The sequence below is a fragment of the Lissotriton vulgaris genome, chromosome 9 (assembly GCF_964263255.1).
Source record: "Lissotriton vulgaris chromosome 9, aLisVul1.2, whole genome shotgun sequence".
In the NCBI taxonomy this organism is placed as follows: domain Eukaryota; kingdom Metazoa; phylum Chordata; class Amphibia; order Caudata; family Salamandridae; genus Lissotriton; species Lissotriton vulgaris.
Window position 1 is genome coordinate 98,762,304 of NC_141697.1, and position 27,334 is coordinate 98,789,637.

The 27,334-nt window shown below is 45.5% G+C and overlaps 1 protein-coding gene and 1 non-coding gene across 2 annotated transcripts in view; both read left to right on the plus strand.

The window, feature by feature from the left end:
• The first annotated feature begins 5,127 nt into the window (after positions 1-5,127).
• PLEK2 (pleckstrin 2) overlaps positions 5,128-27,334 on the plus strand; it is a 53,179-nt gene continuing 30,972 nt past the window's right edge. The window contains exons 1-3 of the mRNA XM_086937125.1: positions 5,128-5,230; positions 25,890-26,057; positions 27,077-27,258. Coding sequence (XP_086793251.1) covers positions 5,183-5,230; positions 25,890-26,057; positions 27,077-27,258 — 398 coding nt within the window. The 5' untranslated portion in view covers positions 5,128-5,182. The remainder of the gene's footprint in view (positions 5,231-25,889; positions 26,058-27,076; positions 27,259-27,334) is intronic.
• Positions 14,644-14,943, plus strand: LOC147689665 (signal recognition particle RNA). Its single transcript, XR_015300221.1, has one exon.

Here is a 27,334-nt window from a genome sequence, read left to right on the forward strand (position 1 = left end):
AGGAAGGGATAGTGCCTCCACTATTGATTTTATTTTTATAACTCCGAGACTTGCAGACTGCCTACTGACCAAAAAAGTCCTTGAAACTGATTTTGGGGATCATTACCCGCTCATAGTGGTACTAAGACTAGCACAACGCTCCGTGTATAGTAGCACATTAGGGGCGAGGGATCTAGCCCCGACTACAGATAAATTAAGATTAAAATGGAGGGGGGTAGATAGTGGGGAAATAACTAAGACTTTATTTGAAAAACACTCTCTTTTAATCGCCTCATGTCTGTCGAATAGAGCATCCTCCACTAGCATAATTGCAGATTTTACCATACGCTGTTCGAAGATTAGATCTCTATTATCAGCACCAGTCTGTCAAGGGCGAAAAGGCCCAAGATGGTTTGACCATAACTGTTCAAAGGCAAATAGAAGCTTGCCCATGGCATTAACTGCAGAACCAAGAGCGAACGCTGGGGAGCTCTTGTGGTAATAGCTGGAAGATCGACTGGAAAACCTTTTTGGTCTGCAGTTAGAGAGCTAAGAAATATGGGTCAGCATTTAACACCCTAAAGCTGCAATATTACTAGCAAATCATGGGAGGATCACTTTTCCAAATTGTATGCCCCACCACCACATACCCCAGATCAGTATGTGCAGGGCTACTCTGGAAACTTACAAGTGACATTGATAGAAGTAGAGGAGGCTATCGCACAGAGCCTTGGCAACAAGGCCCCTGGACCTGATGGGTTGCCTATAGACATTATAAAATGGAAACCGTATCTTTGGGCTCCAGTTTTATTGAATGTTTTTAATAGTCTCCCAGAAGCCCCTATGCCTGACTCATGGGCAACAAGTGTAATTGTCCCAATATATAAAAAGGGCAACCGGTCGGAACCAGCCAATTATAGACCGATCTCCCTGTTGGACAACACCCTTAAGATCTTGTGTCGTATTATTTACAATAGGATTTTGACATGGTCAGAAGAAAGTGGTATCTTATCGCCATGTCAATTGGGCTTCAGAAACAGGGTTGGCCCAGTTGAACAGTGTTTAAATTTAAATCTGGTTATTAATAAATATAATATTGCCCGTTCTTCCCCCATTTATTTAGCATTCATGGATCTATCATCCGCATTTGATTTGGTAAATAGGTCCAAACTCTGGTCTATTTTAATAAATTATGGTTTGGACGAATCCTTAGTCCATTTTTTAGCATTCCTGCATACTGACCTCAAGGCACAGGTACGGATAGGCCAAGGTGGGGAATTGTCAGGTGCCATCAAGATAGGAAGGGGAGTTAGACAGGGGTGTGTTTTAGCACCCCTCCTTTTTATTATTTATATTAATGGATTAAGCGGCCACTTGAAGAATGCAACTCTAGACGTCCCCTTAATTAATGGCAAACCGCTGCCTGTACTCCTCTACGCAGACGATGCGGTCCTAATGGCCCGCACTCCAAATGCCTTGCGCTCCTTGACCCAAAGTTTTGTGGACTACATGGAAAGGTTAGATTTACGTGTTAATTATAAAAAATCATTTATCATGTCTTGTGGTCCTGGGAAACGACAACTTAATTCTATCCACGTAGGGAGTAATAGACTTACTTCTACGCAGAATTTCCCATACTTGGGGATGCTCTTTGCGGCGAATGGCTTGTGGACCGGGCATGTTGTCCAGTCCACTGGCAAATTCTCAAAGGTCATTAACTCAATTTTGAGCCTTCCCCGACCAAGGAAAATAGGTGCCACTGAGGCTATTTTAAGGATTTTTAAACTGCAGTGTGTCCCCGTTGCTACTTACGGGGCGGAAATATGGGGTTTGGCGGAGACCAGGCGTATCCAGCAGGAGGAAAACTGGTTCTGTAGAAAGCTGCTGGGCACGCCGATCTCTACCTCCCAATATATTTCCCATAGAGAATTACGCTAGTTTTTTATCAGTGATTTTATTAGGGCTCGTCCTGCGCTATTCTGGCATTCAGTCTGGAGGAACGACACAGCCACCCTGACCCAAGACATCATAAAAGACTGTCTTAGCTGTGAAAGAGGGCTGAAGATCACGTGGTTATCGGGAGTGTATAAAAGCTTGTGCAATATCAACAAAGGGAACATCTTTTTGGATCCGGGTACATCTAGATCCGTACATAAGAATAATTTGAAGAAAGCACTTTATTCACTTTACGATACGGATAGGATCAGGGAAGAATCCAAGAAATCTACGGTCCTTATTTACATGGGCAGGAAAATACCTAGTAGTACTTTGTCGTTATACCTCATGCTGCCCATAACAAACTGGGAACGAAGTTTACTGTTTAGATTGAGGTCTGGGTCTGTAAGATTCTTGTTGAACTTTCCTTTAGGTTATTCATCAATGAGTGATATCCTAAAATGCCCCTGTGATGGAGTAAGCGCACAAACGGTCTTGCACTTTCTTTTTATTTGTAAATACTATTTAAAATATATAAAATGGTTTTTAATTCCTCTTTTTAAAAAATACAGACCAATTACTATGGGGAAATCTTATCAATTATTGCTTTCATTGGGAAATGAGGAAATAATTTGTCGCACTAGCACTTTCCTGAAGACTTCAGTACGTGCTCGAAAAATGATGGACAATCCTTGATTACTCTCTATTTTATAACTGGGAAGGTTGTCTTGCCTGATTTAAATCTGTATGTTTGTATTACGTATTGTGTATACTTTGTTGGCTTGTATGTACTTTTATGAATTCATGGAATTCGAATAAAGAATCCTGAACTGAACTGAACTGAACTGACAATGGTCATACAAAGGCAGATCCACCACCTACTGAGGATCTAGGCGCCATGATTAGACTATCTTCCCACAGCATCTTACCCTTGCCTGCAATATTATCTCCTCCTCGATGACACTGCACTCGTATGCAACAGGTCCTTCACTGATACCCACCGTTGAATAATGTGTTTAATGTTACCTAACTGTTTTTTGACAAATGCTGTAAAGCGCTCCGATACCTTCGGGTCTGTCCAGCGCTATAGAAAACTCCAAAATAAATAAATAAATAAATAAAAACTAAGTAGGCGCTGTATAACATTTAGTGCCAGAGTAAGTTTTCAGGGTGAAGGACTTCGGAGTGGAGGATAGGGGGGACTAATCAAAGTAAGTGATTATCTCCTTTCTGGCCTTCTTACATTTGAACTAGGAGGGTGGGCCTCTTGTACTGTGTTGACCCTTCCAGCTTGCCAAACCAGTTGTGTTGGAATTGCTTTAACCCCAGGGTGTATCATTGTTTGGTGTGTGTTAATTCTGCAAGATTCATTAAATATACTGTTTTAGGAGTCACATTACTTTTATAAACTCAACATTTCTGGATTTGGGCTTAATTACAATGGGTTATAGTCATCTCTTGTAAAGTTCATTCATTAGTGCCAAATTTAGATTTTTGGTGACAGAAGTGCCAGTTTGAAGGTCATAGACGACAACAATCTTCAAAATTAGTAATTATTAAATGAATTTGGACATCATTGCAGATGTGCATAGGTGCCCATTGAAACTCCGCCCATTATATGCATATTGAACTGAAATTGGGATTATGATCAGAATTTTTCCTGGAGGCTTTTTGTGCATATTTTGAGGGTTGCAACTTTGGGCTGATACTAGTTTGCGTTGGGCTGAATTTGGGCTTGAACTTTGACAGATTTGGACTTGGGATGGGTCTCAAAATCCGGCAACACTGAGGCCGAGTCAGCACATGAAGTACGAAGGCAGAGTCAAGCACAGTCAATACATAAGATGTGGAACAAATGTCCAGGCGTGCACACCTCCCCACAGCTGGGGGTACAGTGTAGACTGGACCTGGCACTGTGCTGGACCGGGAACCGAGCATCGCTATTCAAGTGCTCAAACAGCCGCTTCCTGACCTTGCCATCTGCAGTTAGTGATGCAAGTAGTGCCAGGGTGGCGCTCATTTTAGCGTTGCCCTAGCATCCTTGCAAAAGAACAGTAACCCCGGCCTATCTGTCCTTCTGTACCGTTTCCTGTTGAAGTGCAGCTATAAGTCCTGGAGCACAGGCGCAACACAGAGGGCAGACTATAAACCCACACCATGCCAACCAGGCACTACAAATAGGGTAATCTCTCACCTGAGTACATTGAAAGAGCTTTAGCCCTCTACAGTGTATGAAGCGCTATACAACTACTACAGACAATCCCACATTTTTGATTATGTCCTCAGTTGGGATCAAATTTAAGAGCCACAGTTGGCCATTTGGAACTGAAGAACTAAGTTGGAGTCCCAGTGCCTGTTTAACATCTTGTGATTCTGTGAAAATCACTTAATCTCCCCCCAAAAAAACACAAAAAAAACCTGCTGCTCATGTAAGTGATCTAATTCCCTTGGGCCACTTTCAAGCTAATTTAACCAGCCCATAAATAAATAAAAGATAGAATGTGGCTTTGGGGCCTGGAGGGAAGGGGGGGAGGGGATTAGGAGACCATGGAGGATTCTGGGACTGTTGGGCTGGTTGGGCTGTCTTGGGGGGTTTGGGCTCTTAATGGGCTATCTTTGGGCTGGGGGTGTTTATGTACAGCCATCTTGGGTCACTAACCACCATTTTAGTGGCAGTGACCCAGCAGCCGAACCCTACTTCCAATAAAGCGGCCTTTGTCACACTTTATCACTTGTCTGTGGTCGTTGCCCCCCCACCCCCTCCGCCCTCCTGGGTAGGCCCCAAAGCTTCCCTGGAGCTATGTAAAGCTTTGCTTCTAATATCAGCCCTCATTGTTATAAAAGACGGTGGGGTTGGAGTGTAAGATTACAGACCCACACCCGAGTGCTGCAGTTAGGCCCGTCTGATCTCTATCTCGGCCCGTCAGGTCCGTCTGCTTTGGGCTCTGAGTCACCAGACGGCCCTCTCACCCCGGTCTGCTGGAGCATGCGGTGACAGGGCAGGGGGGAATGCAGTCTCAGCCGGGGCTCTCCCAGGTCCCCCCGGGGTCTGGCCTCGGCTGCAGCCCGGCCACGGGCGCTGCTGTGTGTGTACTGTCTCACCGGTGGGAGGGAGGCGTGCGAGGGTGAGGTCACATCGCTGGGGAGGGAGGGGTGGAGCAGGGCCAGGCAGGCCCAGGCTTTAAAACTCCTGCAGCCTGCAGGCAGCGGCAGCTCACACTCGGAGGGTGAAGGACTGGGAGGCAGAGCTCCCCACACCGGCAGCAGCATGGAGGAGGAAAACGTCACACTGAAGGAAGGGTTTCTGGTGAAGAGGGTGAGTCGCCATCAATATTTATATATTGATCCGTATTGGTCTTCTTATTTTTCTTTCTTCCTATCTATTCTTTGAGTGTAGCTGCAATGTATTCCTCTGGCGTTCCTCCCTTGCTTTCTCTTATCTTTCCCTCTCTAGCTGTCTCTTTTGCCTCTCTGTCGGTCGCTATTATTTTTTTTTCATAGTAGTTGTAGAGAGTGAGTTAGGCACTGTGGACAGGGCAGCAGCGACACTACATTGTGCGCAGTGTGTGCAGGGCAGGTGGTTCCACCCTTTCTTTGATGTGCTCTTTCGTGTAACTCCTGGTCTCCGCCCAGACTTCTGATCTGGTGCTCTAGAACCACAACTGAAGAGAGCAAGCACCCCTGCTGAAGAGTGCAGCCCTGCTGAAGAGTGCACGCACCCCTGCTGAAGAGTGCAGCCTTGCTGAAGAGTGCACGCACCCCGGCTGGAGAGTGCACGTGCCCCTGCTGTAGAGTGCACGCATCCCTGCTGAAGAGTGCACCCCCTGCTGAAGAGTGCACCTCTGCTGAAGAGTGCAGCCCTGCTGAAGTGTGCATGCAGCCCTGCTGAAGAGTGCACGCACCCCTGCTGAAGAGTGCACCCCTGCTGAAGAGTGCACCCCCTGCTGAAGTGTGCATGCAGCCCTGCTGAAGAGTGAACCCCTGCTGAAGAGTGAACCCCCGCTGAAGAGTGCAGCCCTGCTGAAGAGAGCACGCACCCCGGCTGGAGAGTGCACGTGCCCCTGCTGTAGAGTGCACGCATCCCTGCTGAAGAGTGCACCCCCTGCTGAAGAGTGCAGCCCTGCTGAAGTGTGCATGCAGCCCTGCTGAAGTGTGCATGCAGCCCTGCTGAAGAGTGCACGCACCCCTGCTGAAGAGTGCACCCCTGCTGAAGAGTGCACCCCCTGCTGAAGTGTGCATGCAGCCCTGCTGAAGAGTGAACCCCTGCTGAAGAGTGAACCCCCGCTGAAGAGTGCAGCCCTGCTGAAGAGAGCACGCACCCCGGCTGAAGAGTGCACCCCTGCTGAAGAGTTCACGCACCCCTGCTGGAGAGTGCACGCACCCCTGCTGTAGAGTGCACGCATCCCTGCCGAAGAGTGCACCCCTGCTGAAGTGTGCACGCACCCCAGCTGAAGAGTGCAGCCCTGCTGAAGAGAGCACGCACCCCTGCTGAAGAGTGCAACCGTGCTGAAGAGTGCAGCCCTGCTGAAGAGTGCACGCACCCCTGCTGAAGAGTGAACCCCTGCTGAAGAGTGCAGCCCTGCTGAAGAGTGCACGCACCCAGGCTGAACAGTGCACCCCTGCTGAAGAGTTCACGCACCCCTGCTCAAGAGAGCACGCGCCCTGCTGGAGAGTGCACGCACCCCTGCCGAAGAGTGCAGCCCTGCTGAAGAGTGCAGCCCTGCTGAAGTGTGCACGCACCCCTGCTGAAGAGTACACCCCTGCTGAAGAGAGCACGCACCCCTGCTGAAGAGTGAACCCCTGCTGAAGAGTGCAGCCCTGCTGAAGTGTGCACGCACCCCTGCTGAAGAGTGCACCCCTGCTGAAGAGTTCACGCACCCCTGCTGGAGAGTGCACGTGCCCCTGCTGTAGAGTGCACGCATCCCTGCTGAAGAGTGCACCCCCTGCTGAAGAGTGCACCTCTGCTGAAGAGTGCAGCCCTGCTGAAGTGTGCATGCAGCCCTGCTGAAGAGTGCAGCCATGCTAAAGAGTGCACCCCCTGCTGAAGAGTGCTCCCCTGCTGAAGAGTGAACCCCTGTTGAAGAGTGCACCCCTGCTGAAGAGTGCAGCCCTGCTGAAGAGAGGACGCACCCCTGCTGAAGAGTACAGCCCTGATGAAGAGTGCCCGCACCCCTGCTGAAGAATGCACCCCTGCTGGAGAGTGCACGCACCCCTACTGGAGAGTGCACGCACTCCTGATGAAGAGTTCATGCACCCCTGCTGGAGAGTACACGCGTCCCTGCTGGAGAGTACACGCGCCCTGCCCTCTGCTGGATAGTGCACGCACCCCTGCTGGAGAGTGCACGCACCCCTGCTGAAGAGTGCACGTACCCCTGCTGAAGAGTGCACACACCTCTGCTGGAGAGTCCACGCACCCCTGCTAGAGAGAACCCGCACCCCTGCTGAAGAGTGCACGTACCCCTGCTGAAGAGTGAACCCCTGCTGAAGAGTGCAGCCCTGCTGAAAAGAGCACGCACCCCTGCTGAAGAGTGCACCCCTGCTGAAGAGTGCAGCCCTGCTGAAAAGAGCACGCACCCCTGCTGAAGAGTACTGCCCTGCTGAAGAGTGCACGCACCCCTGCTGAAGAGTGCACCACTGCTGAAGAGTGCACGCACCCCTGCTGAAGAGTGCACCCCTGCTGGAGAGTGCACGCACCCCTACTGGAGAGTGCACGCACTCCTGCTGAAGAGTTCATGCACCCCTGCTGGAGAGTACACGCCCCCCTGGTGGAGAGTGCACGCACCCTGCCCCCTGCTGGATAGTGCACGCACCCCTGCTGGAGAGTGCACGCGCCCCTGCTGGAGAGTACACGCGCCCCTGCTGGAGAGTGCCCGCACCCCTGCTGAAGAGTGCACCTCTGCTGAAGAGTGCAGCCCTGCTGAAGAGTGCAGCCCTGCTGAAAAGAGCACGCACCCCTGCTGAAGAGTACTGCCCTGCTGAAGAGTGCACGCACCCCTGCTGAAGAGTGCACCACTGCTGAAGAGTGCACGCACCCCTGCTGAAGAGTGCACCCCTGCTGGAGAGTGCACGCACCCCTACTGGAGAGTGCACGCACTCCTGCTGAAGAGTTCATGCACCCCTGCTGGAGAGTACACGCCCCCCTGGTGGAGAGTGCACGCACCCTGCCCCCTGCTGGATAGTGCACGCACCCCTGCTGGAGAGTGCACGCGCCCCTGCTGGAGAGTACACGCGCCCCTGCTGGAGAGTGCCCGCACCCCTGCTGAAGAGTGCACACACCCTTTGTGTTATGTCCAGCGCGTGCCCTTGTGTGCGGAGCGTTCTAGGACCCGGTGGGTGGGTCATGGGTTCTGGAATGGCTGGGCGCGAGGGTGACGGTTGAGGAAGGGAATGTTGCGGCAGTGACAACTGTTCGCTGCCGGTGCCCAATATCGGTGATGCATAAATACATCTTATTTCTGGCACTCCGTTATGCGAAGGCTTTTCCACCCCCTACAACATTGGCGACGAGGATGGCTCCTCCACTGAATGTACCACCAAGGTATATTCGAAAGTCTCTCGTATAGATGTCTCTTGCCTCCCTTCCAGTTACAATTCATACTTTCACATCTTACATTTTTTGTAAGACTGTGCCTCTTTTGGTACTTGATTTTTGATAAATTCTTTTTAATTTTTATTGTTTATGGACTTTTCGTCTTTAATTTTTTTTAAACTGTTTTTACGTTGATCAGTCTTTAAGGCTGTCTGTCTTAGCTTCTAAGGAAAATCCAAAGGCTCGACTTTGCTACGAAAAAATCAGGGTACTCTGTCATTTTGAGACGTTTCTAGCTCTCCAGATAAGGCTGACCTAAACCACACTTCCGTCCCAGTTCAGCCACTAAAAAAAAGGTGCGTTTGCCGTCTGTTTCAGCCCCTGTGACCGCCGAGTGGACAAAAAATAACTCTGAATTGAAAGAATACCTTAAGTTAGGCCTTACTTTTTGTGCGAGTCAAATTTCGCACCATGTATCACAAAACTGCCAGGACAGCGATTGCTTCTCATATACAGTGAGTGGAAATGTTTGGTTGCTGAGAGGTGACCCAAGAGGGCTAGAGCCTTGCTATTTTTACAAGAAATCCAGGGGATAAATGTACATACAATTGATGAAAATAGAAATATTTTAGATAGTCATTGGTTTTCCTATACATTTCTCATGACTCTGGTCTTCGAAGAACATTAGACGATGCTAGATAAGTACATTTGATGGCAGCGACTCATCGGGTGACCAATGGCTTCCAAAATAAATTCTCACTCCTCAAAAATATAATTTTGCTCAGCTTGGGTGTGAAGAGCTGTATTAATATGATACAATACGAGTGAATCATCATTTCTGCTATTTCCCTCTTCAGGGTTTCCTAAATTCTGATGTTTCTATACTCTCTCCTGGGTATCAGAACCATTGCAGATGTTGGTGTCCTCCAATAAGAGGTGCCCATTGATACCAGTGCGCTGGCGATATCTCTTATAATGGCATTGAGAAGGATGGGTTCTGGTACTGACCAATGCGACACCTCGCTGGACCCCCACATCATTCACCACCCCAGAGTGATCCCATTAGATCCAACGCTGTGCCTTCTGCCAGAAACCCTCAAGCCCACCTAAAATTAAGGATGGCTCGGGTGCGCCGGGAGTGTGATCCATAAGCATAAATGGCAGATATTGAATCATAAAACAAGGCACTGTGGACAGTTGTAGTCACAGTTTGATTGTGCCAGTGTGGAGGACTGTGGTAGGAGAGAGGTGATTGGGAAGGTTGCGGTGCCCACTAAGGGCAGGATTCTGAGCTGGATGGAATGTGGCCCAATATTGTCCCTCCCCGTGGGAGTTATAGATATCAGGGGCATCAGTAACTCTGAGGGGAGGCTGAGGGCAGAAAAACTCCCCATTATGGGATTTTGAGGAATGGCACAGCAATACCCGCTGGTATCTCTTTGAAAGGTTTTGGGTGCTTTTAGCAATTGAGATCACCTGCAGTGGTGAAACATAGGCCACTCCAGCCCCCGCGCTGCGGGATGGCTCGGATCTCCAGGGGGGCCCCTCAACACTACCCTGGCCTTAGAGGACTTGACTGAGTCCGTAGGGTGGGGCCTCTCCCTGTATCTGATCACCTGTTGGAACACCAAAATCTGTAGTTCTTATGGGCCTGGTAACTCCTAAAACCAACACCTTCGGGAGTATATGGGGTAATCGTGATACAGCCATACATTAAAAATCCTGCAATGTCATTACTTTATATACATTCATAAATATTTGCCATGCTTTTTTCACAACCAAGCTGAGCGCTCTAGTTTATATTGAATTTGTTTGAAGGGCACACGCTGCTTTTCTGCAATGCTAAGCCTTGTCGATGAGACAATCTAAGAGTCAGTGAGAGGGAGAGGACCTCTCCTGGAAATCAAAGACGTGCAGATTTGTGGACTTACTCCTAGGGGTGTTTGTAATTCTCCCAAAAATGTGGTACTCTTGGCAAATCGCAGAAGGAAGTCTTCAACTCACAGATTACCCCATATAATCAATCAATCAATCTATCTATCTATCTATCTATCTATCTATCTATCTATCTATCTATCTATCTATCTATCTATCTATCTATCTATCTATCTATCCCTCTATCCCTGCCTGCCTGTCTATTTATCTATCTATCTGTCTGTATGTGTATATATATATATATATATATATATATATATATATATATATATATATACACACAACACAGACACACAGATACACACGTCAATGGAGAGAGCATGTTCTGGCACAAGCAGTAGTGTTTGCGAGCACAAGTTATTCCCGGTAGCAGGCACTGTGCCTGCAGCTGGCCCGTCAGGCAGGGATGTGTCAGGGACCGAATGACTGGCGCTGAAAGGTCGCTTTCAACCGAGGTGAACCGGATGCTGCAATTACTCCGGTAGCGAGGGACAGAGCACAATAGACTCTCACACATAGCAAGGAAGCGGGCAGCAAGCTTCGCCCACACACCCCGCTCTGCCAGCGCAGCTGCGGCCTTGCCTTCTGTGCCTTTGTTTGACTGAGTCGAACCAGGTGTGGGCTAGACTACATGGAGAGTGGGTGAAGTACTAACAAGTTGAAATACCGGGAGGGCTGGGGCAGGGAGAAGGACGTGTCCAAAATGTGGAGACTTACCTAATGGCTTGTTTGGCTAGAAGGCCAGTAGGATTGAGGCTGAACTAGTCACATTTCAGAAAAGGTCAGAGATGGGCCGTGCTGCCTCTGAGAGGCTGGTAGGGCTGGAGCAGCAGGTCACCACTGTTCTGACCTCTGGAGAGGCCCCAGGATCAGGGTCATAGCTAGCGGTCGAAGTGCATTAAAAAAAAGTATGGTGTCTGTGATATTGCATGCAGTGGGGGCGGGGTCAGTGAGTGTGTGTGGAGGGTCAAAGGTGTAGGTAAAAAAATATTCTGTAAAATGTTTTTGGTCTTTTGTCCTTCAGTTAACTACATATGAAATAGCACGCAGCTTAAATGAAAAATAGATACAAGTTAAGTTAATCAGTGGGGAAATGCACTTGACTATAGTACATTATGAAGCCTCTTTTAAATAATGCACTACAGAGGTCTGTGTGTGTACCAAGAGAGCCACAGAATTGGATCCTGGTTGGACGGGAAACGGCCATTACAACGAAGCCTTTACAACGAAATCGTTAACCACGCATGCAGTACAACGCATGCGTGGTTAACAGGAAAGCCTTTACCACGCATACCTGTACTACGAGGTTTGTAGTAAAGGTATATGTGGTAAAGGTAAAAAAAAAAAGGGGGGGCTTGGGGGGGTCTCCCCCCCAAAAAAGAAACTCACCTGGAGTCACGTCGGGTATCAGCGTCGTGGACCAGTGGAGAATAGTGACTTGTGTATGTTTAGTGCTAGGAGGCCCTAGCTTGTGACAGAAAGCACTGTGAATCTGTAAGCCATTATTTTAAAATTGTCTTACACACAGTATAAGAGAGAGTGATATAAAATGCGCAAAAAGGTTTAAGATCAAATGGTTCTTCAAAATATAGATGTTAGTAATACCCAGCCTGTATGTTTTGCAATTTATTTTTATATTACTGTTCCTTAAAAACACACACTTCACAGCTCAGCTGGTAACTCCCTTGCAATACCACTCAAAAAGAATAAATCTGTGTCACAAGGAAGCTTCAAGTGATTCCATCAATTAAAGCCAATACCGGTTACCTTCACCATTTACATTCGAAGATTAACCAGTTGTGCGCACATGTACATTTCTTTTAGGCAAACAGACACCTTGGCTTGCTTCTTGTTTAGCTGTCTGCCTGCACAGCACAGGCGGCTCCTTATCTGACACTTCACTTGAAGCATTTAAACTATCGGAATTAACGTTTTACAAAAAGTAGGGGAACTGTTCATAATCGAAAAAAGTATGTGCACGTTGTGCCCCTCCGATCCCTCCCACTTCGACCTCTGGTCATAGCTCATTAAATACTATAGGAGCAGCGCTGGAGTGGCTTGTGGTCGCTGTCACTCCCTGGTCTCACCCTCTTTAAGTGTCTCTGTTCCTAAACTCTTAACATCATCTTAAATCATTTTAGTTAGAACCAACACTTTGATTTTTTTTGTAGCACAGGGAAATTATGTAATTTTTGTTACTTTATTCCCAAACCTTGTGCCAAAAGGAGCTGTAGTTTTTGCAGGAGATTGTATAGCTTCAGATGTTTGTGTCTTCTCAGAAAAGTGGAAAAAGTGGTAGGCCGGAGAGCTTAATTTATTTTTGATGCCTTGTACTTGTCCTGGGGCGCATTCCATTCCACTGTAGTCTTGTTTAATGTGCCTCCACAGAGCAAAGTTTGCTTGGCCCTGCTCCGGAAAGAACAGTCCAGCCCGAAATACTGAACATGTCTCATCTGAATGGGAACAAACACAACCCCGGCTTGGGCATAGTTGGGATCTTATCGGTGAAGTTGTCATAGTGCAGTGAACGAAGGGTGGGCACACAAACACCTCTGATCACTTTTAGAACTGCAAATCCTCACCAGTGGGGTAACTAGAACTGGCTATATAGTGCTATGCGGTAACTGGCATCTTTATTGATTTAAATACATCTCCACAAGCTCCCCTAGTGGCTAGTGGCTAGTGGCTAGAAGTCCCCACAAGAAGGACATTGGGCCAAGATGCTGTGATGCTCAGTAGAAAGGTGAAAAATGCGAGGTTGCAGGATCTTGGAAGAGTCCAGCAGATGAGATTTCCAAGAGCAGGAAGGGCAGTTTCAAGGCGCTGTGTCTGCTGGATAATGGAGAAGATGAGTGCTACATTGCTGGTAGATACTGTGCCAATGAGGGATAGTAGCCAAAGTCCAGAGTTAAAGACTCTTCAAAGTCCCAGATTTTTTGCCTTTACCCAATATTCTGCACAACACCCTTCTGCTTTAAAGAAACCCCACAAAAATGTAAGTTTAACTTTTTCAACACCAATCTCCTACTCTGTGTATTTGGTTTCATGGAACCCTATCTAGGCACTGAGTTGAGAAAGCCGCCAACAGATTGGGCTTCACAGAAACAACCTAAATTCCATGGTAGCATTAGTGGCCAGCCCATGTGCACAATTAAAGGAGAGTAGGACTATTAGGGACCAGGCCTGCATAAGTTAATTTTCACCTTGTTACCGGTCCTCTCTAGAGCATACTTAATTTGGGTTCCATAGCCTTGAATGGCCACCTCCATTACCCTTTTTAAAAGGGTTGAACATTGATTTTTAGTTTCCATCTTCCCACTACTTTATCTAATTTTTATTATTAAATACCTATTTTTTCCAGAGAAGTCTGTCTGAGTTTTTCTGCACTTTCAGCCTAATAGCATTGTCTAATTTTGCCTCCTCCGATGCCTCTCAAGTAATGTAAGCGGTAAATCAGGTCTGTTCTGCTACTGGTGGCTGTAAAGTGTATTTCAGGAGTCGCCTTTTCTCTCCATTGACTAAAAACCTCTGGATTTCAATGTTAGCGAGCAGAAATAATTAAAGTACTAGTCGTCACTGATGTATGTACACGCGTACATGAAAACTGCACTACCACAATACAGAACACAAATGGATTGGATACAAAATTATCATTTTTTGTGTCTTGATTCTATTTCTCAGTTTCCCCTGTTCCTCCTGCCTATGTATAGTTTTAGGGCCCCCCTTCTGTGGGAGTGGTTGTTACAGCCCAGGCCATGTCATGTCAGACCCTGCCTGATTGTAGATCGGATCTCTCGCCCGAGGGTGCCCCCCCTCTGGGTCCCTGCTGCTCCGTTGGTATGTGCGGAATGCTTAAACAGCTGCGAAAGGATGCTTGGTCCGTGGAATGTCTGCGGAGCCGAATGCTGGCTGTAAATTAGTTATAAACTGTGAGAGACTCAGTGGTGAACTAGTTGTGCATTTCATTTATGAGTTCATGGATGTCACTGGTTAGTCTGGGCTGTTCTGTGTTCTGGAAAAGAACTTCATTTTGGGTCAGCAAAGGCGACAGCTGCAGGTAAACAAATCATCGCCCGGTGGGAGACTGGGCGGTGTTGGGATTCCGGCGCTCGCAACCCTTCTTAAACATGGCCGCAACTGTACATGTGGGCTTTGGCTTCTCAATTGCTAAGGGTAGTTAGGAGATATCCAATCAGGAAGCGTGAAATGACAGTGACGTCAGGTGCTTGCAAATGTCTAGTACTGCAATTCAGCGCTCTCCCTCCGCCGGGTGCAGTGGCGCGCGCCTGTAATCCCAGCTACTTGGGAGGCTGAGGCTGCCGGATCGCTTGAGTCCAGGAGTTCTGGGCTGCTGTGTGCTATGTCGATCGGGTGTCCACACTAAGTTCGGCATCGATATGGTGATTCTGTGGAAGCACAGAATAACCAGGTCGCCTAATGAGGGGTGAATCGGCCCAGGTCGGAAACGGAGCAGGTCAAAACCCCCGTGCTGATCAGTAGTGGGATCGCGCCTGTGAATAGCCTCTGTAAACCAGCCTGGGCAACACAGTGAGACGCAGTCTTTTTTCCCTCTTTTTAGGGGTACACAAATTAGTTTAAGTACACAGGTAAATTACATCCTTTTTTTTTTTTTTTTGTTCCTGGGCAATAAGACGTAGTCTTTTTTTTAGTTTATAGGAAAAATACTGATACAGTGAGCTGCAGTTTTTATTCTGATGTATGTTATGAGAGTCCTCCCCCGTCTCTGCGGGCAACTGCTGAAATGCAATAGATCGGCCCTCAGGGACGATTGGGGCCCGACCTGCTGCAATTTTGAGCCAGGCAGGAAGAGCACAGGGCATAATTATTTCATTTAATATAGCATGTGAAAAGAATGGAAAAAATAAAACATTTTATATAACAGTAAATATTGAAGATCTGCCGCTTTTAACCACTGTAAATAACACGTTTTTTCTTACCCAGTTCTTGTTACCCGATTTACCGAACTAATTAAGTTTAGTACCATAAATTATGTAATACTAACAAATTCTGTTTACTGTGTATGGCAACATTGTGGTATTTTGCGCTATGTAGGGAAGGAAGGTGAGCCTGCCTTTCAAGTAAGTACGTTTTAGAAACATGGGGGCAGATTTATGTCGGACTTAAGCCGCCATTGCGTCACGCAACGGCGGCGTAAACGTGGCGCATCCCTGTGACCCATTTACAACGAGACGCATCTAGGCAGATGCATCACGTTGTAAAGCCCTGCGCCACATGTGGGCGTTCCAGCGCAGGGTGGGCGTTCCAGGGCAGGTGCGCCTCGCAAAAGTGCCTGCGTGAAATCTACAAGATTTCACGCAGGCACTTTTAGGCCAATGCTGTGTCAAAACCCTGCGCCTGCTTGAAGCAGGCATAAGGCTTGACGCAGCATTGGACAGATAGGGCCCCCCAGAGCATTGCTGGAGCTGCGTCGCGCTTGCGACGCAACTCCAGCAATGCGCCGCCTTTACGGCACAGATGCGTCACGCATCTGTGCCCTTTTTGCCCCATGGTGCGCCGCATTGTAAATGCGGCACACCATGGGTGGCGGAGCTGTGGCGCACAATAACTGGCGCATCCCTGGGGATGCGCCAGTTATTGTAAATCTGCCCCATTGTTTTCAGTTATTGTAGGGAGTTGACCTTCTACCTAGATATCCACTGTGTGGTGAGCATGCTTGGTGATACCTGACAGAGATGGGTATAGAAAGGAAAAAAAAACAGTATTGTTTTTTGCTGCCAGGTGTCCTACACAACATCCTGGCGGTAACGCAGGCACCCTTGCACCATGGTTCAAGAGGGCCTGCGTTGGCGCTAGGCTGCACTCAGTGCACCGGCGCAGGAGAGAACAGGCATGCTCCACATCTTAGTAGATACAGCGCATTCATGCCCTCTCCCTGTTACGCAATGCAGTGCAGCAAGTTGACTTGCTGTGTTGGTTTGCACGACTTGTTAGTAGATCTGCCTCATTTTTTTTGCAGAATCCTGTTGTACGTGTTAGAGTCTGTAGGGACTAATTTTAAGGGAAACTCTTCTGCAGGGCTGGACTGGGAAGCAAAACAGGCCCAGGCAAAGTGCTCAGCTGCCTCCCCCCGCCCAGGAGGTTGTGGGTGCGGCCGAGCTCTTTGCTCTTTCCCAGGGCCGGTTTTCGGCCGATTTTGTTACAGGTCTTATTTTGCAGAAACCGGCCCCCACCCTTGCGGCGCACCGGGGGTTTGCCCGGTGCCCGCAACGGCCAGTCCGGCCCTGCTCCTTTTGAGGGTGGGTGACCCATAATCTCAAGGGAGTGTTTTATAGCACAGACATTCAACTTTCGGAGGTGTCTGCATCACACATGACAAACACTCTCATCAAATATAGGGGGTCTGGAGTTAGGATAGTAAATTATCCTCTCCTCAAATATTTGGGTGAATGTCTGTGCCTCTCCTCTGATTTCTACGGGAAGTAACAAGGAGGCAAGGATAGATGGGTAGAATACCAGTACGGGGTCTTTGAATGAGAACATGCCTCATTCCGGTGCCTTTATTGTTTACCTTCTCACTGGGGAGGTGTCAGAAAGCCAGAAGTCTTTGCACAATCACACCTGTTTGCTCTGGGTGGAGAAATCTAATGACTAAGCAGTTTGTGTGAGGGCAACGTGATATCACTCCTGGAAGAAAGAAAGGGCTGTTCCCACCTACTCTTGATAATAATAAAAATAATACGGAATTTTATAAAGCGCGAACAGCTACCTCGCGAGGAGGTGTCCCGGCGCTACAAGAACAAGATATTTTTGACCATGAGGGCTAGGGGTGTTGGCGTCTAGCACTCTCACACCCAGAGTATAGTCGCAAAAACACACTTCCATGTATACACAGAAACACACACGCACCCATCCTATAAATTCAGAAACACACTGCTGACAGGCCTATGCATTGACACATACACAAGCAAAATATATATGCACACATGCTTACGCACACATGCACTACCACAGGAGCTTTACATTTACTCACAGCCACTCATAAGCACCTCAATGCATGCAAGCATTCATGCATTCTGATATCTACTCGATGCCCCACCCTTTCTATAAATTGTTACCAGTTCCATTTGTGGATGGCTTGCAGGCAACAGGCTACAATTCTATTACCAGATCTGATTGACTGGGTTGAGGATAATGGTGTCTTTCCTGAAACTCCAATGGGCTTTCGTAAGAGTTACTTTGTTTTACATCATTTGATGGCCTTACCAGTTATTGGCAGCAGGGCGCCACCATTCCATTGCACATTAATCGACTTTACAAAGGCCTTCAGGTCTGTTGACTGGTCCCTGCTATGGCACAAGATGCTGAGGATTTTTGAGTCTGAATTGTATTCCAACACTAAGGCCATTGTGAGATCATAAGAAATACATTTACCAAGATCAATGAGCTGTCAGGAGTGTGCCTGGGATGTGTCTGACTCCCTATCGTTTTAATATCTTCCCTGTACCATCTCACTGGTTGTTGCTCATATAAACCCTCCTGGACTAGGAGGACAGTGCATTTGCGTTCTCTGTTATGCTGATGATGTTATGTTGCTCGATCACATTTATTTATCCTTCAGCACACGCTTAATGCCTTTTCAGTGCACTAACTAATGATATATTTGTAAAAAAAAGAAATTCAATCATTTGGCTATTCAAACTTTAGGTCCTTTCAGCACTTGAACGATAGCTCAAGCAGTATCCACCGTTTGATATGTGGGGATATTAATTGAAATAAAATTAACTGGAACCCCTTCAAAAAATCATTGAGCAATCAAAAATCAACTGTACTCAGCTTCATCATTTACAAAGCCATCAAGACCGGCAACCCCCACTTATCTTTCAGACAAGCTCACCATCCCTTGTGGTTCTTAGCACACCCACAACCAGGACTCCATCAGTCTGGAGAGAAGTGTAAAGAATGAAAAAAAACAAGTTCGCTGGCCTTTTACATTGACGCACCCATGTTGTTGGACAACATCTTTGAGGACCACTGGCTGCTCCAATTTAGGAAAGAGTTGAAGACACACCTTGTAAGATTCTAGTAATATACCTCTTCTGCCCCAGAGCCCAGCTGTCTCTCCTACCACTCATTGATGGTATGCCTGACTCTGACCATGTACAGCGCTCCTCTGCCTTGCCGCTAGGTTCATACGATACAGACACTACATACATACACACGCTGTCAACTTTCTAATTGATTCCACTGGGCCAATTTGAAAAAAATTCTAGGATCGATAATGGGTCACACTCAAAATTGTAATGGGGTTTAAACATGAAACAACTGTATGCTGGTGTTTTTCAACTGTTCATGCATCACCTGGCTGCTCTTCGTCTTGGCTTTGTTGTGAGTTTTTTAATATCTAACAGTGGTTGGGTTTTTGTACACTTGCCTCCAGAACCTCAACCGTTGACTTTGCAGATTTTAGGGTGACGGTTCATTTGTTCAAACGAGATTCACCACTAAGCGCTCCTCTCTTCGTGCTGCCCTGCCCAATATTTACAACAAATCATCCTATTTTATTATGTTTCTTTATACGGATGTGCATCCTGTATTGAGTTTCTTGACATTAGATCAGCAAATGAAGAAATTATCAGCATGGTTCTTTATTTTGTAATGTGTTGGTCATTGAGAAAGATTTTAACTCATTTATTTGTAAATTGCAACCACACATATTTACTCAAATTACTGACAATTTTAGAATAATTACCGCCTGATACTGTTGCACTCACTCGTTTGATTTTTGCAATTTGTGGATGCATAGTGCATTGTCTGTTTTTTCCATACAATTTGAAAACCGTTTAGCTTCCTAATAATCTTTAATGTATTCATACATTGATTCATAATTTGCTTTGACATTTTGTCATTTTGTTTACTAGAATTTTGATAATGTTATCATTTTCCCTATATTTAAGGTTTTTTATAAACCAATGAAAAAGATGGCCCCTACATAGTACCTACTACAAGCGCAATACTTAATTAATTCATCTATTAATTCACACTGGTACACTTATGCATAAGCGTACTCCAAGGCACGTGCATACACTTTGGCACATATTGACACACGCTTCTCAATACCTCCCGTGGGGTATTGCTCTTACCCGTAGATGCCATCTATTGTGTCTCATTCCGATGGTCACCTTTTTGTAGTGTGTCTGGCAATAGTGGCCCATCTGAGGTGCTGTTCCCACTCCTTGAGACAACATCAGGTATTTTGTTTCAGGTTCTGGGGTTCACATCTGCAGTTTTGCATCCAATACACAAGGTTCCCTATTCTGATCTGGGAGGCGGTGGGCAGGGTCAGACTTGCCTATAAGGCGCTCAGGCAGTACCCGATGGGCTGATCTGACAGCTTAGTGTGTGAGCCAGTAATTTAGCAGTTATTGGCCGGTTTAATGGCCAGGTGGGCTGGTCTGTACAGTTGATTTCGCTGATACTACCACTGTTTTTAGCCATCTGCATTGCTAATGGCGACCCCTTTTGTTTTGGTTCTTTGACCTATTTTTTGTCGGTGTCCAACCCTAGAGGTGGGTTATGTGAGGGGTCATGAGAAGTAATATTCCACGTGCCTGAAGCCATGCATGAGTGGTGAATGGATGGATGGTGAACATATGGGTTTGGAGTGGAGGGATGGTGGCTGTTGAGTCTATGGTAAAAGGCATGTAAGTGGACTGTGGACAGTGACTGGATGGATGGCGAATGGCCAATGGATGCTCAATGGTTTATAATTAGATACTGGATGGTCATTAGTTGCTGGAAGGTGAATGGTGAATGAATAGTAAATGGTGACTGGATGTTGAACGATGAGTGGGTGGTGAACGGACGGTCAATAGTAGCTGTATGGTGAATGGCGAATGGTTGGTAAAAAGTGATTCACAGGTGACTGCATGGTAAATATTCATTGGTGAATGGTTTATGATAGGTAAATGGATGAATTGCTAGACCAGACGAAAAGTAGGTGGATCCCAATGACATTTTCCAACACAGCATCAACCTAGTGACACTGTATGAGAAAGGGTAGCATTTGGGGGCCTGATTCTGACTTTGGTGGACAGGGTACTTGCGAAAAATGATCCTACCCACCACACCTCGGTCTGCCCACCTCATTTAGAGATGGGTAAACCATATTCACTGGGATGTGCAACTCAGCTAACTAAGGGCCGCCTTCTTCCTGGAAAATTGGAAGATCATCAGCGGATAAGGAATTGATGCCGTGCGCAAGCCGGGACTTGACACTTTGCTGCTACCTCATATATGTGTGAACTTTAACTATATCTCACAGTCATACTATAGAACTTCTGACACTTTGCTGCTACCTCATTTATGTGTGATCTTTATCTATATCTCACAGTCACACTATAGAACTCCTTTCTCACTTGATTTATTTAGCCATTTATGTGGAACCGTTAACTATATGTCACAATCATACTATATATCTTCTAGCACACCGATTTATTTATACTTATTATCCTTGATATGCACTGGGACGCCCCATAACCCTACCTCAACGAGCAGGGTTTGTTTCTATGACACAAGCCAAACCTTGCTCGCCACCTAATGCTAATTGCACAGTCATTTTGAATATATTTATCTAGTCTCGTCCATACAGTATATCGCTTTCTACCTCATTATTCTCTTGCTGTCAGTACTGCTTTTATAATGTCTATATGCAATTCTTGCCTTGTTAAGCGCTCTGATACCCACGGGTCTTGTTCGCGCTATACAAAACACTATAAATAAATAAATAAAATAAATAAATATTTAATCAAAGCCGCCCCGTGGATGCATCTACAGAAAATTTCCTCCAATGGTCTGACGGGATAGGATCCCTCAGAGGAACTACATTACACCGGCCGCCCCATTTAAGGGGACAGTGCATGCTTTTCCTGTCCATCAGTGCCAGGTGGGAAAAAACTCCCTGGGAGTGCGGGTCATTAATCTCTTGTCAAAACTGACGGCAACCATCCACCAAACATTTAGTAACTTGAAAGGAGCCGCTGTGATGGCAGACAGGATCTGACAAGGAGGTAGGGAGACAGAGAGACTGAGATCAGGAAATAGATTTGTTATAGAGAGAAAAGTCACTTTCCTAGGGGGCACTTTGAAAGATGGAGGGCTTGGACAGTTGCCCACTTTTCCCATGGGTGAAAAGGTCTGCTCAGGCCCTTAGTTACTTTGGTCAGTCTGCAGAGGGTTTCTTAAGTGACTCCTCCCCCAATCCTTAAGCTACAGGCGGTTGTGACTTTTTTTAGGCCGTCCAGTGGCAGAAGAGGGCAAGACCTTCTGGCCCATTTATAACAGGCTGTGATTGTAATAAAAGAATCACTATGACATGAGCTTACCAACGTGCGCAACGAGGCCATGTTTTTCTACGGGCACTATTTGTGCTTTGGGAAAGCCGAGGGGGTAGGTCTGCCACACTACATATTCTCTCTTGGTCTGTCCACAATACTCTTCACTGTTGTGCCATTAATGAATTAAGTATAATAACACATACTCAAGATGTATACTAATACAGACTCAAGATGTATAATAACACATACTCAAGATGTATATTAACACATACTCAAGATGCATAATAATACAGACTCAAGATGTATAATAACATTTACTCAGAATGTATAATAACACATACTCAAATGTATAATAACACACACTCCAGATGTATATTAACACACACTCAAGATGTATAATAACACATACTCAAATGTATAATAACACATAACAAGAAGTATAATAACACATACTCAAGATTTATAATAACACATACTCAAATGTAGAATAACATACTCAAGATGTATAATAATACATACTCAAGATGTATATTAACACATACTCAAGATGCATAATAACACATACTCCAATGTATAATAACACATAACAAGAAGTATAATAACACATACTCAGGATGTATAATAATACAGACTCAAGATGTATAATAACACATACTCAGGATGTATACTAATACATACTCAAGATGTATAATAACACATACTCAAATGTAGAATAACATACTCAAGATGTATAATAATACATGCTCAAGATGTATATTAACACATACTCAAGATGCATATTAACACATACTCCAATGTATAATAACACATAACAAGAAGTATAATAACACATACTCAGGATGTATAATAATACAGACTCAAGATGTATAATAACGCATACTCAGGATGTGTATTAACACATACTAAAATATATAATAACACATACTCAAGATGTATAATAACGCATACTCAGGATGTGTATTAACACATACTAAAATGTATAATAACACATACTCAAGATGTATAATAACACATCCTCAGAATGTATAATAACACATACTCAAATGTATCTTAAAACATACTCAAGATGTATAATAACATCCTCAGGATGTGTATTAACGCATACTCAAGATGTATAATAACATCCTCAGGATGTGTATTAACGCATACTCAAGATGTATAATAACACATACTCAAATGTATCTTAAAACATACTCAAGATGTATAATAACATCCTCAGGATGTGTATTAACGCATACTCAAGATGTATAATAACATCCTCAGGATGTGTATTAACGCATACTCAAGATGTATAATAACACTTACTCTGGATTTATAATAACACATACTCAAATCTATAATAACACATCCTCAGGATGTGTATTAACACATACACAAATGTATAATAACGCATACTAAAGATGCATAATAACACATAGTCAAGATGGAGCCTGAGGGGAGGGAGTAGAATCTTCAGACCAATCACAGAAAGTATTAGTTGTTGGTGTCTGTGAAGGAACCTACACCTGTGTTTTTTTTCTTGGCACTCTTCTTTACCAGCTGTCAGTAACTTTTCTGGAAATTGCTCTCTTTTTGTGTGGAATTGGTTGTGTAAGATATGCACGTTTCTTAAAAGTACATTCCGCTTTTGAGTGATCTATCCCAGGCCCCAACATCTTCTGTCCTGGAGACTCCATGGAAACACCCTGCTTGTTTGAAACACGCAGAACAGGGTGTACCTTGGGAAGGTCAGGGGTGGTGGGAGGTAATGGAGACTTGTCAGTGATGTCTCAGTACACCGCCTCCTCCACGCTCCATGTCTACAGCAGTGAATTACGCACGCTGAGCAGTCCCGGCGGCGGCGAGGCAGCTGCTGACGGCTGTGATCCTCAGCAGTGTTCTATGTTTTCAGCTATCTAAGGAATTTCAGGGATGGGCCACACTAGGGAGCGGCCCCTCCAGGATACACAGGACGGTGCAGAGCGTGCAGCGCCCCGGGGCACGCGTCTCTGCGGCTCCTCGGGGTATGAAATCCTCGTGGTAGAATCATGACGTCACGCAGGAAGTGCCTCCGACCCGCCAGGTGATTCAGAGGCCAGAGCTTACCTGTTCTTCTGAGGAAAACAAGCGATGTCACTCGCGGCGGATGTGTGGCCTCAACTACAGCACACAGGGCTGGGAACCGCAGTAACCACAGGCTGGGCGCACCCCACACCTAACCTAGCAGAACTCCGAGGCAGCTCATCGACTTCAAACCCGCTGACCACCCCAGATTTCACCCAGTCAGTTTCATACAGTGACATGTATGTAAAGTTACCAACTTCTAGCGCCACCTTTTCATAGACTTTATGAAGAAACTTATCAAACAAAAGCCAAAATAGACGGATGGGTTAACTGGTGGTGTTTTGGGGGCGTAGGGGGACCCCAACCACTCAGGGTGGCCCCCAACCCTTCAAGGAGGCCCCCATTCAGTCCAAACCCAACGAATATCTGAGAAAAATGCGAGCCTTGGGACCCTTGTCACATTCTTCAGGGGCCCATCATCTTTTTGTGTTACCCCACTGGGTGTTCTGTTGAAAGCTTGTTGTAGGGCTGCTGCTAGTGGTATTAGCAACAATACTTAAGACCTCATTACGCGTTGCCCGCTGTATATGCCACTATATGTATATATACTACACCCGATGAAACCCCACACTTCTGGGCCGGAATTCAGACAGTGCGATAAATAGCACCCAATTAGAAGTTTTCACCTGATAACATGGAATAACAGGCATATTTTAGTGCGTACTGCACTAAAATCTGCATTTACCAGTAATTACTGGGCATTTTTGATCTGCCAACCTTTATCAGGGTGAGACTCTGGGTGTGAGTTACCAGCTGGTAAAATCAGAATCGAGCAGTGCAGTATCTCCCACGAGAATCTCCACTTGACCCAGATTCACACTTTTAAGTTGTAGCACTTACACAGTTCTCATGGAAGTAGGACACGTAGTAGTAGTTGTTGTATACATTGTAATCCCATTCCTATTATTGAGTAAAGTAGTACTAGTATTATGAGTGAATGATGTAGCACTGCTGGTAGGCATACTAATACCATGTGGAAGGACTTACATATGAGATAAGGGATAAAGCGCCCCCTACCATACATTATAAGAAAACTGCTAGTCACCAAGGAGTTCCATAACCACATAGAAGAAAGAGGCCTAAGGCTGAGTTCCTTTATGAAGTTATGGTTCTCCGTGGTGATTTGCAATATCCTTATCATGTACGCTTGGGGGTAATTTATCCCATATAATACATGGTCACCCCATCCCCTTTCCTACAAGCCACTTAAAACCTTGGTGTGTAGCTCTATCATGTGAAAGAAAGAGCCTGTCTGCAAATATGAAGAATACAAATAAAACCTATTGTGCAAGATTAAACACACCAAAAACCTGTTGGATAGTTATTGCAAAACGATATTAGAAACAGTTCAATAGAAGCCATTAAAAAAAAGCTGCATTAGCTCGGAATGTGTAGAAACATGCAAAATTATTCTAACTGTTCTATAATTATCTTAGGAGTGCACAACTAAACATGTTCTTTCGGCATGGCACTGTAAGCTAGAAAAATAGAGTAGAAGAAAGAAAATAAACTTTTTATTTTTGTTCCTTCAAACAGCTGCTCTGTGACCTGGCTTTCACCTCAGCTGCTACCTTTTGCATCAGGCACTGTGAAGTCAGAACTCCACTGTAATACCTTATGACAGGGGAGTTTTGTCATAATTTCTTTATATTCAGTTACTGCATGCGTTACAAGCCTCCGATTTTAAAGAAATAAAGAAATTAGAGAGGGTTTTATACAGGGATTGCAGAATCCCAGTTATTATTAATGAATTCGTAATGGAGCACTACTTTAACATTGTCCCTGAGCAGTCTCTATATTGAATATAATGTGATGTATTATTTTAATTTTAGAGCGCAGCACTATATGAATGTTACTTGTCTCTGGCATGAATGTTCCAAGCTCGGTAATTCTGCAACAAATATCAATGTATTTAACTTGGAGTGCATGCGTGTACCACTATACTCATAACATTTCCTCAAAAATGTCTGCTTTTAAATGTGCTGTTTTGTCTGGAACATTTAGCACAATCGCAATACAGATCTTTCTGTTTGATAGCTTGATGTCCATAGTGAGTGTGCACTTAAAGTCTTTCTCTGTGCTGTCCTCCGTAGGGTCATCTTGTCCACAACTGGAAATCTCGATGGTTCGTTCTCCAAAAAGACAAACTTCTCTATTACAAACTTGATGGTGGCCAGAAGCGGGAGTCCGGCCTGAAGGGGCACGTCCTCCTCGATGGATGCTCCATTACTTGTCCTTGTTTGGAATACGAGAACAGACCGGTAGGTGGTAAGATGCACCTGCACGGGGTGTTTTTCATACACTATCTTCCATGCCTCCTGTTCCACCAAGTCCCAGTCCATGCCAGCCATGCTTCACCTAAAGCCATGAATGAGTCTGCTACATGCTTTCAAAGAATTTCTCAAATAATTCACTCTATGGTATGGAATTTCCAACACACGTGGTCAAAGTTTTGGATCCCATTGTATAGAAAATAAAAGTATTCCAGTGGGAAAGGGGTGTTTGAATAAAACATTTGTTGGAGGATATGAGGTTCTCTGACCACCAGCAACCTCTATTGCCTTTTTTAATAAGATGTGATGGTCCAGAGATCAGATTTAGTTTCTAGTAGCGACTGACCACCACAATAACTTTAAGCGGGAACCTTCTGCTGCAGAGGCGGTACTTCCTGTGAAGTATCACATCTCTTAAAGACTGCTATTACAGGAAGTAGATTTTGAGCAGCAGTAAGAACAGCTAATAGAGAAGATACTGACCATTACGGATATCAGAACTAAGGGCCCAATGTAGAGATTGGTGGACTTAGTACTTCCTCACAAACGCAATGGAGTACCCTGTCCATCAAACCTTTGGTCCGCCCGCCTCATTTAGATACGGGCAGACCTTACGTTTTCTGTTGATGGAGACCTCCATTGCCTCCATCGTCAGAAAAATGCATCCGCTAGAGCAGGAGCCATCCAAGGAAGCTGCAAACCCTGGTTACTCAGGTCAAGTGATCCATTCCCCATTTGATATTTGATGCCATCCAAGGAAGGACATTAAACCACCAGCCCTATTCTTTTGAGTTACAGCAATGATTAAGACACAGACATTAAGAGTTTTGTGAGGAGAGAGTGGTACAAAATGTGAACTGTGATTTTGCTAAAATTGAGTGATTTACTCTGCTTTTATCGTGGAATATATTGCATGGCAGGCTCTCCGCGCATCCATTGTCAGGACTCCCGTTAACAATGGTTGGCTCGTTTTTCAACTCCTTTTTACTGATTTTCTATAAACACAGCTCTCTATTAAACTGAAGACCAAAACTTCAACGGACTACTTCTTTGAGGCAAGCTCCAGGGAGCATCGAGACGCCTGGGCAGCAGCCATCAAGAAGGCTATCCAAGCGCTTCATCCGGAGAAGACTGACCCAATGCGAGACATCAAGAGCTCCTTCAGACTACCGACAAACATTAACTTGAAGTAAGGGATATTCTGAATCTTGGAAAGCTCTGTGTATAGCACATTTCAAAGGTCTAATTCAATCAGTATTGCTGAA